Below are 14,447 nucleotides of genomic sequence, written 5' to 3'. Positions count from 1 at the left end.
CTACTGTCCACTCTCAACAGTTAGGAGCACACGTGGTTTTTGGTTTTCGTGGTTCCACTACCGAGCTGATGTGCTTCTGGGTCTCTCTGACCCGCCTCACTTCGGGAAGGTCCGGTATGGCTGTGGCTCGACCCAAAGAGTCCTTGTATTTTATCTACCCAGCGGACGGTTTGGGTGTTGGAGGAAACAGTAAAGAAACAACAAGTCAAATGAGAGACAACTGCAAGAGACACAGCACTGCACCAACAAACACATCACAGCAGACATGAGAGGTGGAGTCAAACACACACACACACACGCTTATTTTTCCTGAGAAATGAAGAAGCGGGTTATTTATATTAAATCAGTTCAGACAGCGTAACGACTGGCGAGGGCTCAGGAGAGTTGTTATGACGGAGATGAAGAGTGAGGTCGATGGAGGAGGAGGAGGCGGGGACGAGGGGGGAGGAGTCACACTGTGAAATACCGTGCTAATATTTTGCTGATTGCGTTTAACTCGCTCCATCTCTGGCGTCTCTGACACTGACGTGCCTTGTCCCACGCCTTCTTTGTACTGAAGCTTTGAACGAGAGCAGAAAATAAAACGTCACACACTCGCCGGAAAGACAACACACTCGGAGGGAAATTAAAGCTGCAGTGCCTAACTTTTATAATGGCTGTTGACGTCGATGTTGTTATTCTGACGTTTGTGAGCACAAATGATGCAATATTGTGTTTTTGCTGCATAATAGAAAACTGTCAGACCTAACTGAGGGAGCGTTTGTGTGTATACAGCTGCTATGCAGGGGTGGGCGGAGACAATAAGTGTATATCCAGTCAAACTGCTGTTCTTTGAGCAGTAGAATTCACTTCAGAAACATACTACAAAGTGGGCACAGTCTTCCTGTTTGCTGGCTGAGGACAAAACAGGAACTTAAAGTATAGTGAATAGCCAACAGGGGGCGACTCCAAGGAGAATTCTGCTCAAATAGAAGTCTAACAGCAAACAGAACTTGATTTCTAACGTCAGTAAACCTTTTCCTGAGACGTTAATGCTCTCAATCACTAGTTTCAGCTCTTCTTCAATTGAACATTATGTCAATTTTATAAATAATGTTCCCATTTTGAGAAAAATGGACAGACGAGTGGACACCAGTGTGATTGTCCAACATGGTCAAATTGTGAATCTTGAGAATTCCAAATGAGTCCAGTATTTTTTATGGGTGACGTTACAAAGTCAAACTCTGACCTGTTTGCAGTCGTCTCGCTTTACCAGCTCAATGTTTGCTGTCTGTGTAGATGTATAACAAATCACTTCTGATTTGAATGTGACAGACATTAAAAGTTAAGCACCGCGGCTTTAAGGAAGAAAAATCCAGGGGAAAATGGAGACTAATGAGGGAGGAAAAAACTAACATAAAAAGGTGCGATTTATGGAGCGGAGTTAAGATGAAGGAAGAAAAAACTACTGAAAACACAAAAAGGTAAACTTTTAGATGAGCGGGAGAGGTCAGAGGTCATTTTGAGGGGGAGGTTTTATGAGGAGAGGGGTCACTGCAGGTGTGGTTCATCTATACCGAGCTGATATTCTTCTGGGTTTCTTTGACCCGCTTCACCTCAGGGAGATCTGGTATGTCTGTGCCTCGACCCACAGACTCCTTGTACTGAATCTGCCCGTAGTACAGAGTCACACAGGTACAGAGTGAGACAGAGACAAACACAAGACACGATATATACATGTAACTGGAGACACACAGACACATTGACATTTGTTCTAGACAACAATTAAAGGTCCAGTGTGTCACCTTTAGGATGTTTTACTAGCAGAAATCTGTAAGTGCATGTTGTAATTTTAGATTTTTCTGCCTTTTATATGTAGTTAAATAAAGTCCACCATCTTGATTTGCCATGTTTCTACGGCAGCCTGAAAGGACAAACTAGCTGGAGCCCGTGTCTCGTGTTTTAAAGCAACAAACGTAGAACAGCTGTTTTTAATACTTAAAAACATCTGTATCTATGGTAACCTGATCACCTTACATTAAAAACTCAATGTGCTAGTTCACCAGCGTCATCCTTTATGGTATGTGAGGGCTACCGTCGTTCGCTGAAGTGCAAGGGAAAAGTCAAAGGCTTGGTGAGTCCTGCATTTTGTTGCAATATGCAGTCTCACCATTAGATGTCACTAATTCTTACACACTGGACCTTTGACATTTTACAGGAACTGGCAATAAAAAAAGTTATTTCTCTCTATTCAGGGTACGTTAAATGATGTAGAATAAGAATGAATTCAACAAAAACTGGAGCGATGCATGAAACTTCATTAGGATGAAGGAGGGAAAACGCAGGAGTAAAAAAAAAAATGGAAGGTACATTTTGGGAGAGGTCAGAAGTCTCTTTTGAAGGGGGGAAAAAAAGATCAGGGGAAACGTGGGAGCAAAAACACGGAAGGTAAAAGGGAGAGGTCAGAGGGCATTTTGAGGGTAAGATTATAAGGTAAGGGGTCACTGCAGGCCTGGATCTTTATACCGAGCTGATATTCTTTTGACTTTCTTTGACCCGCTTCATCTCAGGGAGATCTGGTATGTCTGTGCCTCGACCCACAGACTCCTTGTACTGAATCTGCCCGTTGTACAAAGTCACACAGGTACAGAGTGAGACAGAGACAAACACAAGACACGATATATACATGTAACATGTAACTGGAGACACACAGACATTCATTCTAAACAACTAAAGGTCCAGTGTGTCACATTTAAGATGCTTTAGTGGCAGAAAAACATACATATACATAACCCATAAGAATGTTTGTATAGGTGTATAATTGCTTTAAAATAATTGTTTTGTTTTCTTAGCCTTAGGGGGAAAAAAAAGATGTATATGTACTTTAGTCAAGAGTCTGTTTTGCCAAAGTTTCAACACTTAAACACATCTGTATCTATGGTAACCTGATCGGTTGATGTTAAAAACTCACTACGCTGGTTCAGCAGCAACATCCTTTCTGGTATGAGGGCCACTATAGTTCCCTGAAGTGCTAGGGAGAAGCTAATGGCATGTTGAGTCCCTCGTTTGTTGCAATCTGCAGTCTCACCATTAGGTGTCGCCAATTCTTACACACTGGACCTTTGACACCTTTTCAGGAACGGACAATAAGCAGTTATTTTACATATTTAGGGTACGATGGAAAATACGTTAAAGTTTAAGTAGATTAATCTTCATTTAGTGTTGAGTTTAAGCTTAAAAAAACGACTTAAAAATTGTCAACAAAAACTGGAAAAAAGGAGCAATTCATGAAACTTCGTTAAGATGGAGGAGGGAAAACATGGGAGTAAAAATATGGAAGGTAAATTTTGGGAAAGGGAGAGGTCAGAGGTAATTTTGGGGGGAATGATCAGTTCCTCTGTACCGAGCTGATATTCTTCTGGGTTTCTTTGACCCGCTTCACCTCGGGGAGATCTGGTATGTCTGTGCCTCGACCCACAGACTCCTTGTACTGAATCTGCCCGTTATACAAAGTCACACAGGTACAGAGTGAGACAGAGACAAACACAAGACACGATATACACTCACAGACAAGGACATTTGCTATAGACAACAATTAAAAGGTCCAGTGTGTCACTTTTAGGATGGTTTACTGGTAAAAAAAAATGTTTATATTACCCGTACCTATGTTTGAATCAGTGTATAATCATGTTAAAATACATTGTTTTGTTTTCTTAGCCACAAAAAACTGCTTATATGTACTTTGGGCAAGAGCCTAGCTTTAACAAAGTCCAACATTTTGTTTTGGCATGTTTCTACGGCAGGCCGAACAAACAAACTAGTTGGAGCCTGTTTTTTGTGTTATAAAGTTAAACTTATTACAAAAATGTAGCAGAATGGGTGTTTTTAATTCTTAAAAACATCTGTATCCATGGTCACATGATTGGCTGATGTTAAAAACTCAATATACACCCTTACTGGTATGTGAGGGCCACCGTAGTTCCCTAAAGCACTAGGGAAAGGCTTGGTGAGTCCTTCGTTTTGTTGCAATCTGCAGTCTCACCATTAGATGTCACTAAATTTGACACACTGGACCTTTGACATTTTACAGGAACTTTACTGCAGTAAAAAGTTATTTCTCACATATTTCGGGTACGTTAAATGTTGTAGAATATGAATTTGAGTTTAACAAAAACTGGGGGAAAAAATGGGCGATTCATGAAACTTCGTTAGGATGAAGGAGGGAGAACGCGGGAGTCAAAAAAACAAAAGGAAGGTAAAGGGAGAGGTCAGAGGTCATTTTGGGGGAGAAAAAATAATCAGTTCCTCTGTACCGAGCTGATATTCTTCTGGGTTTCTTTGACCCGCTTCACCTCAGGGAGATCTGGTATGTCTGTGCCTCGACCCACAGACTCTTTGTACTGAATCTGCCCGTTGTACAAAGTCACACAGGTACAGAGTGAGACAGAGACAAACACAAGACACGATATATACATGTAACATGTAACTGGAGACACACAGACACATGGACAACAATTAAAGGTCCAGTGTGTAACCTTCCGCATGGTTTACTAGCAGGAATGTATTAAAAAATGTAAAATTTTACTAGATCTGTATAAGTGTATAATCACATTAAAATACAGATTGTAACATCCTTTCTGGTATGTGAGGGCCACCGTAGTTCCCTGAAGTGCTAGGGAAAAGCCAAAGGCGTGGTGAGCAATCAGCAGTCTCACCATTAGATGTCACTAATTCTTTCACACTGGACCTTTAACAGCAAACATTAGACGGACAATACTCGCATGATTTAAGAGTAGTTTGGTGCATGGATAGTAAGTTAAAGTTGTGACTTAAATGAATTAATTTTTTAAAAGTGGATGAATCTTCATTTTTAAAAACTCACTCCCAACATTAAATCACCAGCAAAGATGGAAGGAAAAAGGAGGGTTCATGAATTATAGTTAGAATGGAAGAGGGGGGAACGTGGGAGTAAAAAGGGAGAGGTCAGAGGGGATTTTGAGGGTAAGATTATAAGGTAAGGGTCATTGCAGGCCTGGTTCTTTATACCGAGCTGATATTCTTCTGGGTTTCTTTGACCCGCTTCACCTCAGGGAGATCTGGTATGTCTGTGCCTCGACCCACAGACTCCTTGTACTGAATCTGCCCGTTGTACAAAGTCACACAGAGTGAGACAGAGACAAACACAAGACACGATATATACATGTAACTGGAGACACACAGACACATGTGAAAATGTTGTTTTCAGAAAGGATGATGAAAATCCCACTAGATGTTGATGTTAGCTTGAGGGAACAACAGATTTTATAGTGAAAACAAAATGTTTATTACGCTGTATGGATAAAAGTATGTGGACACACTAGTCATATTAGCCAGCCATCAGGCTTTCTTAAAATCAAGTTCAAATGAAATGTTTATTACATGCTATACCTTTGAAAATAGTAATTTAAGAGAAGCTAACAGCTAAGCTAGCAGGTGAGTCAGCAGATGTGCTTGTTATGTTGCTATTTAAGTATATAAAGCCTGACAATCATCCATACACCACTTTTTAGATGCTTTTGAGACGTGATTGTCCTCTCAGAAACACAATTTATTTAGCGTATGTTTATTTAACACACTGTACTTACCTTTGACATTTCTAGACTGTATATTTTTAATTTATACACGTTTTTAAATCCCCCCATCTAGCTTAGTAAGGGTGGAAAAGCTAGCAATAGCATTTTCCGCGCCTTGCTACGATTCACTAACGAGCTAACTCCACACTTTCACCTCTGTAGCTTGTTGTGAGGATTAATGGTCATATACAGCGAGCTTTACATGTCGATAACTATCAGGAAACACAGGGAGACTTTCTACAAATAAGACACAAACAGCTAATAGTCTCTAGCAACTGACATATTTGTTTGTTTTTGATCAAATAAGAAGCAAAAATGACAAACCCTAGCTTTAATTAATGACCCTGCTTTTGTGTATAAAGACACTGCTATGTCTATTTATGTCCACATGCTTTTGGCTGTGATTAACGGAAATCGAGCTACATTTTCATGTTCACACAAGCTAACAAGCTCTCTGGAGGCTAAATAAATGTGAAAGGTTGAATTTTTAGGGTTGAAAAATGGTCACTTGAAGGAATGACGTGTGAAAACTCTGGTTATGATCTCAGAAATCAGATAAGGAGGGAACTCAGGCAGGAGGGAGATGAAGGAGGGCAGGGTCACTCTGTGGAGTACCGTGCTAACGTTGCGCTGGTTGCGTTTAACTCGCTCCATCTCGGGCGTCTCGGGTAAAGAAGTTCCTCCGCCCAAATCCTCTTTGTACTGAATCTTAACAAGGACGAGGAATGGAAAATAAAAATCTAAATGACGCTGGATTTAACGGTGCGCGTAAAACAACATTTAAATGAACACATTTTTTGACACGTACACAACAACAACAGCAACAAAACCATAATATGATGGACATGGTATTTAACACCACACAAGCTCTGCACTAACAACTACAGAGTGAATTGTCAAGGGTTAGTGGCGTGAATTAAAATTGCGGCAAATTTGTGGAGTTATCGGTTTGGTCTGAAATAAATTAAAAATAAATTAAAAAAAGGGCTGCATTTCACGGTTTGTTAAAGAACCAGGAAAGAAACTTCAAAATTTAATAAAGGAAAGTGTGAAAAAAGTGTTATTCATTTATGTTAAGGGAAATAAAATAATAATATATATATTTTGAAGTAGATACCAAGCTGAAATTCTTTGTATTCTCTTTAACGCGCTGCATTTCGGGAGTGTCCGTTACAGCAGACACTTTGCCCTTTATGTTTTTAAGGTCAATCTGGTATTGATGCTACGGGGAGAAAAACACAAGTGCAGTTAAATATGATTCACAGCGATTCAGTAAAAACTAAAGAAAATAAAGGAAGAAAAAAGAAAAACTACATTTTCCTGTGAAGGTTTGTTTTTACGGTGCATTCACGAGGCTTCAGGAAAATCGGAAAAATTAGTTCCTGACTGGGAATTTTGGTACATTTTGCATTAAAAATACCAATTATGCAAACAGATAAATGATCTGATCTATTTCATTGAAATCTCATTGTTGCTGCCCATATATAGTGACCTGTAGTAAGAAAAAAAAAAATTATAAGCTTATTTCAGGAAACTCAGTAATGCAGCAACAATTCTGAATTTTTTTTCTCACATTCTGTCTTAAAATTCACAACATGGAAAATGGGAAATTCCGAGGAGCACGTGAATGCACACTGAGGATTAGCATGTAAACTATGATTTATTGTACTTTACAGCTTTAAGTACAATAACTGACCACAAACACTTAACTGGTTTCAAGGAAATTTAACAAACACAAAATATAAAAGACATTAAACTAACGATACACAGAGTTTATGTATCAAATATGATCATTTTACAGCAGACACGGAGACATACACAGAGCCACCAGACACTTCATTAAAGGTCAAAGTAATTCTGCTGCCGTGTAATTCTACATTTATATTTTTCACTACTTACAGTGCTGAAGTTCTTCTGGTTTTCGCGGACTCTCTGCATCTCCGGAGTGTCAAGCACTGGCACGTAGTGAGACATGGTCTTCTCGGCCTCCTCTCTGTACTTTTTCTGTTGTTCAAAAATGTACAAAATGAGCAAGAATCTCAATATTTAAATAAAGAAGCAGGGATTCTCTCAAAAGACTGGGGCGTGACCCCAAGATGGCTCGTTAGAGATTTGTTTTGGGTCCCCACGCTAAATTTGCTAACTTTTCTTCACCATTAAATGCAGTCATTTATGTAATGGGGGATTGATTTTTAGACAAATCCCCATTAATGTGACTGTGTAAACAGATTTAGGTCGCTGGATAACCCACACATTAAGGCTAATAACTGCCTATGTCAAACTATAAGATATTCATGACAGTATTTCAAAGAATTTCAAAGTAAAAGTGCTTGTTTTGATGCAGAACGATGTGTTACTTCACAATAAAACCACATCTATGTTGCAAAATAAATCTGTTAATGTCAAAAAAAAGAAATCAAAAATTAAGTAAATAGCGTGGATAAATGTTTAATAATTAATTATTGATAATAATAATAATTAAGTGTTTAAAAGAAGGAGGGGGTCATGGGTCATGTTTTCATTATAAAATGATATTCAGTAGTGGGCTGCATGTGTTCCAGGGGCCACAGCAGGGGACACTGTGTGGTCTACCTGGCTGACGATGTTCCTCATCTGCTGAGCGTGGATGATGTCCGGAGTGTCGATGACGGTGGTGTAACTGGCTCTGTCCATCTCAGCGGTCTGCTTGTACTTAGTCTACGGCACAAACAGGAAACTGTCGGTCAACTCTGATTCAAATGTAAATTACAGAGGGATAAAAGAGGATTCAGACCTGGCTGAGGATGTCAGTGGCGTTCCTGGCTCTCATGAAGTCTGGGGTGTCCGTAGCCAACGCCAACATTCCCTTGCCCTTGATCTCCTGCTCCAGTGACTTCTTGTACTCTCTCTGTTAACGTCGCAGGTGATAAAGTGTTAAAATCTACCATGACACGACTGAATGAAACACACCAGGATTTCTTATCATTCACAAAGAGACAGACAGGGAAGGAGGGTTACTTATTAACCATGAGGCCTGGGGAAGTGGCAAAATAAAGAAAAAGTTAATTTTTTTAATCTGAGAGTATGGTAATTGGACAGCAGATTGGGTGGAAGCTCCACTCAAAACTGGAAAATGAAAAAAAAAAAGCAGTAGTTAGAGATAGTGAGTTAAAGCACTACATTTGTTATTCTCAACACAATTCTGCATCTTTTTTCTTTCAGTTTATTTCATGAGAAATGTCTTTCCAGTGCAACCAAGGAAAAAACACAAAAAACAACCTCAAAAGAAACCAGAGCTTATATAAACCTACGGAAGCCTGTTTACGCCAATCTGTTAGAAAATGAGGCACAACTATGTCATACTTATGACAAACTAAGTCATAATCATGACAAACTAAGTCATGATATAGTTAGTATGTCATCATTTTGTGAAACCGAGTCATTATTATGATCTAGCATCTCATAATTCTGGGATAGTTTCTCATAAATAATAATAATAATAATACGACTTAAAATCTCATAATCATGTGAAACTGTGTCATCACTTTGAGATATCTAACTTTAATGACTTAGCATCTCAAGATGATGAGAGACTATGTCAAAATTATGACAATAATCATGATTTTATATCTCACAGTGAAGACTTTGTGTATTCCTTATTTTCTAAAGCCTGAAAAATGCTGTGCAAATATAATTAGAATTATATACCATGAGGTAAAAATGACTAAAATGACTAAAATAGGATACACTCTGACTATATTTGAGGTTGTTTTGTTTTAGATGTGAAGAAATGAGGGTAAACAAAAACACAGGAGGGAGAATTAGTGTTGTCATGAAGCAGGGACGAGAGCGAGAGTCAAACTCAGCACTCGTCCTTTTAGTGTGATGGAGAAAGCCGAGTTAGGAAGAAATGAGCGGATGATGCACCGGGAGGAGGAGGAGGAGGAGGAGCACTCGCTCCAGCAGCTCTCAGGCAGTCGTACCTCACACAGGATTTGAGTTGCATTCCTTGCTCTCAAACGCTCCGGAGTTTCCTCCAGTGCAGTTAGCCCTTTACCCTTCACCCCCTCTTCTAGATCCCTCCTGTACTCTTTCTACAGGACGGAAGAAGAACAGAGACACTGCAGAGAAGGGCGTACGGGCAGGCCAGGCCAAGGCGGACACACAGACACAGACATACTGACGGACAGACAGACAGCAGAGCACTCTGACGAGCTCTGCTGCTCAAAAACACCAAGTCTCAAGAGTTTTTCCTCTCTGAATGACACAGGTTTTTACAAAGAGAGCAGAGACTTGGGTGAGTTTGATTGCAGCCCTGATAAAAGACAAGATGAAGCACAGTTTGCCTACATCCATACTGCTTAAGTTCTCACTTTAAAACTATTTTTACAGGTAAAAACAGCACGTGGTTAACAGTTTTAAGTCTGAGAGTGTGTGTATCTTGTGTTTCGTACTAACATTTTCCCTATAATGGGGCATTACAGCTCTGAATTGAACATGTTCATGATCAGGATGTAAAAACCGAAGTGGATTCTTCCCTCTGCAGTTGATTGCTTAGATTCATGAAGTTCTACTAACGAGCAATAACAATCGTGAAAAGTCACAGCTAATAAGAAACATTCAGGAAAGTTCAGAGTTTCTGTTTATCCAAGCTAAAAACTAAAATATCTCCATTTTCTGGGCTCTAAAACGATTAAAATCACGTGGATGAGGAGTTTTTAAATGAAAACAGAGCAGTATGGATGTAGTGTTTATCAGACAATGTGGAAAACAAAGTAAAACAACACAACAACACAATTCCATGTCAATGTTTCACCGTAATAAAACATGGCTGCATCATTCAAATCATCATCGTCATCATCATCACATGCAAACAAACATGCAGATTTTTAAACACGACAACGTTCAACGCCATCTGCTTTACCTGTCGTTAGAGAAAAGTAAGGTGGATAAATGTTTTATTAACAGTTTAGATCTGTGTGTGTGTGTGTGTGGTGAATCATGCAAGAGAATTCATGGTAAACTGGACTTCAATGAGGGAAGAAAACACTCGTCAGATTTAATTAAAAAAGTGTAAAAACAACCCAAAGGGATCATGGTGGATTTAGTCTTAGTATGATTATAAAACATGGGTGAGGTCAACAGAGGAGGGGGAGTGGTCAGGTATAGATTATCCGTTGTTACCTCACTGCATATTTTGGTGGCGTGTCTGACATGTAACATGGCAGGAGTGACCTCCAGCCCTGAGAGGTTCTTGCCCCTCATGTTCTCCTCAAAGTCCTTCTTATAGTCTTTCTATATTGGGCCGCAGGGACGAGACCACAGAGGGACAGACAGACAAGCGCTCAGATCACCACATGCAGGCACAGCTGGTTCACAACAACGCACATTTCTGTCTCTAATGTCTCTAATGTAACTGTTTGTTGAGAGCAACTCTTAAAGCTGGGGTAGGCAACTTTATTTATGTCATTGTTGGTCAGTAAATCCTCTAAAACATTTAAGGACAAATAAATCAAGTGGGAAATAGAAACTGACTAATCACAGGCCAGGTCAGAGAGCGAGGGCGCCTCCTACTGGCTGTGCTAATGTATTAACGGTTAAATATCTAATTCAATTTGATATATATATATTGTGATTGCAACTTGATTTGTGGTATAAAGTCAAGCTCCAGTTCAATATTTACTGTCTTATAGATTTAAAACAAGATGCAGGATGAGCACATGAAAACTGAACATTCAGAAAATTAATTCCAATTCTCCTACATGTACACAAACATTTTAGACCAAATTTTTGTATTTAAGTATTGCAATTTATTTTCTTAAATTGGCATAAAACATAGATTAATTAAAATTAAAGAAATGTTTTAAATTTACGATTAAACTGAAGCCTTTGTGATTTTTTTACTTTAATGACTTAAAATCGGTAACAACTGCTTATGCTGCAAAGAAACCACAGGAAAAAATTTCAGACAAAAAGACTGCAATAAATGAACATGTCAATATGGGCGGTATCTGGTTTCATCAGGTGGGAGGAGCTTAGGACAGACAGCCTCCATTTAAAACACCCACATTTAACCACTCAACAAAAACCTGCCTACCCCAGCTTTAAATTTAAAGAGATTAACACAAGAACTATATAACTATAACTATATAATCTATAATCCAGGCCCAGCTGATGTGAAAAAAGCCACGTTTGCTGTGAACAAGAACCTCTATGTCAAGAAAAGAAAATAATAATAGCAAAAATGAAATACATTGTAAAAAAAATAAAAAATAATATATGTACTCTAATAAGCACCAGAGCATAGCTTAATTAAATAAACTGGCATTAAAAAACAAAGCAAAAATGTTCTAGAAACATTTTCAGCCATAAATAAACAACAGCTTCACAAACAACAAGCTGAAGCAGGTCAATGTGCTATATAACAAGGTAAAAAATACAATACGGCTTATATATACACACATATATATACACAGTATATATGCGTATATATACGGTGACAGACAGAGTGCTGACCTGACTCTGCATGTGCTGAGCCTCCTTGGCGGTCACATACGTGGGCGTCTCAAAGTCCAGCATTGGTTTGCCCCTCTCCTTCTCATACTTCTCCTTGTATTTAACCTGGAGCAGAACACACCGATATATATAAGGTCAACTGTTCATTAAAAACACACAAAAATTGAAGTAACGTGAAAACACATCACGTCTGCCGTGATGTTGGACAGTTTAATTATCATTACTTGTGAATGCAGATAAGATCTGAGATCTGATCTGTGACCAAAAATTTATTGAATAACCACCAGGTGGCGGTACCACTGCTTGCAAAAGGAAGTCAGTTTGAGGTAAAGTCTCATAAATACACTCGAGAACCACCTCACACTGTGCCTTTTGTACTTCAATTGAATGGAAGTCAATGGGAAAATGAGCTTCCACTTCTCATGTGATTTATGTCACTTTTAGCATTTCTTCTTCTACGATGTAGCTAGCAATTAGCATGCTGCATCCATCTCTATTATTGGTAAACCGAGACATAGCATAGTATTAACATTACCCTGTTGTTGTTGTGTGTGTTCAACAGAGTCACAACTACACCACCGCTCGATGTTGACATTGATGTTAGCTTAAAGCTAATTCACCCACTAGCTTGATAGCCCGCTCCCACTTTGAAATATTTACTAAAACTGTGTTTCAATCATGGTACGTTCAGTTTGGTACAGTACAGTACACTTTTATTATATTTTTTTGGTATTATCCAGGTTTTTTGGTAAGATTACTCATGAAAACGCTAATAAATATGTACCATACTGAGCCAAACTGAACGTTAGCCATGTTTAAGGGTTGGGTTAGGATTGTAGGTCGTGTCTGCCGACCCCTCACACAGTCCGCACCACTTACGTTACTCTGGAGTTCAGACGCCTCCTTGTGGTGAAGTTGTTCAGGTGTGTCGGTAATCATATGGTAGTGACCCTTACTCTCCTCAAACTTCTTCTTGTAGCGGTACTATGAGGGTCAGAGTCATCTCAGTACAGCCAACGTCGGATGTTTATTTACATCAGGGTGCATTATATTTTTATATACTTTGTAGGTGGAAAAAAAGGTTAGGTTTGTAATAATAATAATAAAAGAAAAGTGTTTGGCAATGTCAAAAATATGACATGCTCACAAAACTATGAAGAAATTAAAAGTGGTGTTTTGTCTTAAAGGTCCAGTGTGTAAGAATTAGTGCCATCTAGTGGTGAGACTGCTGCAGATTCTTGTCCCTTTCCCAAGTGCTTCAGGGAAACTGCAGTGGCCTTTACAGACCAGCAAAGAATGTTATTGTTCTTTGTTTGCGCCGTAACAAACACTCTAGCTCAGTGTTTGCCACTTTTTAAAGACAATAAACGATTGTGATCCAAATCACGACATAATTGGGCAGCCTGTGGCCAAGGGGAAAGGGAACTTGACTTGTAACCGGAGGGTTGCCGGTTCAAATCCCCACCCGGCCAAAAAGGGCTGGGGTACCCCTGAGCAAGGTACCCAACCCCCAATGCTCCCCGGGCGCCACTCAGTGTGGCAGCCCACTGCTCCTAATTCTAGGATGGGTCAAAATGCAGAGGAATACTTTCCCTAAGGGGATTAATAAAAACTAACTTTAAATAAGAAAAAAAAAGTGTGAATATATGGCCATATCTCTTACACTGTAACCAAATCATTTCCAATGGATTTTTGGTCACTTAATTCAAATGTATGGTTTTTATTGAAAATATATAATTTATTGTATGTATATATATATATATATATATATATATATATGTACTATATAGTACAAAATGGCCACCAACGCAATGCAATGCCCTTGTCAAAAGTACATATTGGAGATTGGCTTCAAAATACACAATATACACATAATGTATAGTAATAATAATAATAATGAGCAGTTTATTATATTACTATCAATAAACCCTCCTAAATGTTACATAGTGGACCTTTAATTAAAAATGGCGGATTAAAGAAAATGATCTGAATCAGTGAAGAAGCTCAGAGATTTTGTGTTACGTGATGAACACTAGTTTTTATAAACTACAGGAGGAGGATCTAAAACGGTTAAAGAGGAGGAGATATTACAGTAGGAGACAGCATGGGAGGGTCAAAGGTTAAAGGAGGTCAAAGGTGAAAGGGTCACTACCAGATGAAGTCACAGGGAAAGTTTGGGCGATGGAGCTTAGTGTTGTTCAGTGTGAATTGATGAAGGTGGTCAAATGAGCTACGGCGTGAGAGTTACTGAGGTTTGATGAAAGACAGGGAGAGAGAGAGAGTGTGAGTCAGAGAGAGAGAGACAGAGAGTGAGACAGACAGAGAGAGAGACAGAGCTGAAAGTGGAGCGGTTAACATGGC

General features: G+C 39.1%; 1 protein-coding gene across 1 annotated transcript in view; it reads right to left on the bottom strand.

Moving 5' to 3' along the window:
* neb (nebulin) overlaps positions 1–14,447 on the bottom strand; it is a 78,647-nt gene that overhangs the window by 6,773 nt on the left and 57,427 nt on the right. The window contains exons 121-136 of the mRNA XM_044018075.1: positions 12,966–13,070; positions 12,087–12,191; positions 10,755–10,865; positions 9,554–9,664; positions 8,365–8,478; positions 8,184–8,288; positions 7,491–7,595; positions 6,709–6,813; positions 6,207–6,299; positions 5,026–5,118; positions 4,293–4,385; positions 3,383–3,475; positions 2,506–2,598; positions 1,557–1,649; positions 467–559; positions 62–154 (exon numbers count right to left, since the gene is read on the bottom strand). Of these exons, the coding sequence (XP_043874010.1) occupies positions 62–154; positions 467–559; positions 1,557–1,649; positions 2,506–2,598; positions 3,383–3,475; positions 4,293–4,385; positions 5,026–5,118; positions 6,207–6,299; positions 6,709–6,813; positions 7,491–7,595; positions 8,184–8,288; positions 8,365–8,478; positions 9,554–9,664; positions 10,755–10,865; positions 12,087–12,191; positions 12,966–13,070 (1,605 nt within the window). The remainder of the gene's footprint in view (positions 1–61; positions 155–466; positions 560–1,556; positions 1,650–2,505; positions 2,599–3,382; positions 3,476–4,292; positions 4,386–5,025; positions 5,119–6,206; positions 6,300–6,708; positions 6,814–7,490; positions 7,596–8,183; positions 8,289–8,364; positions 8,479–9,553; positions 9,665–10,754; positions 10,866–12,086; positions 12,192–12,965; positions 13,071–14,447) is intronic.

Source organism: Solea senegalensis, linkage group LG2 (assembly GCF_019176455.1).
Source record: "Solea senegalensis isolate Sse05_10M linkage group LG2, IFAPA_SoseM_1, whole genome shotgun sequence".
Taxonomy (NCBI): Eukaryota; Metazoa; Chordata; class Actinopteri; order Pleuronectiformes; family Soleidae; genus Solea; species Solea senegalensis.
The sequence above is the reverse complement of the archived record's forward strand: the minus strand, read 5'-3'. Positions and strand labels throughout refer to the sequence as shown.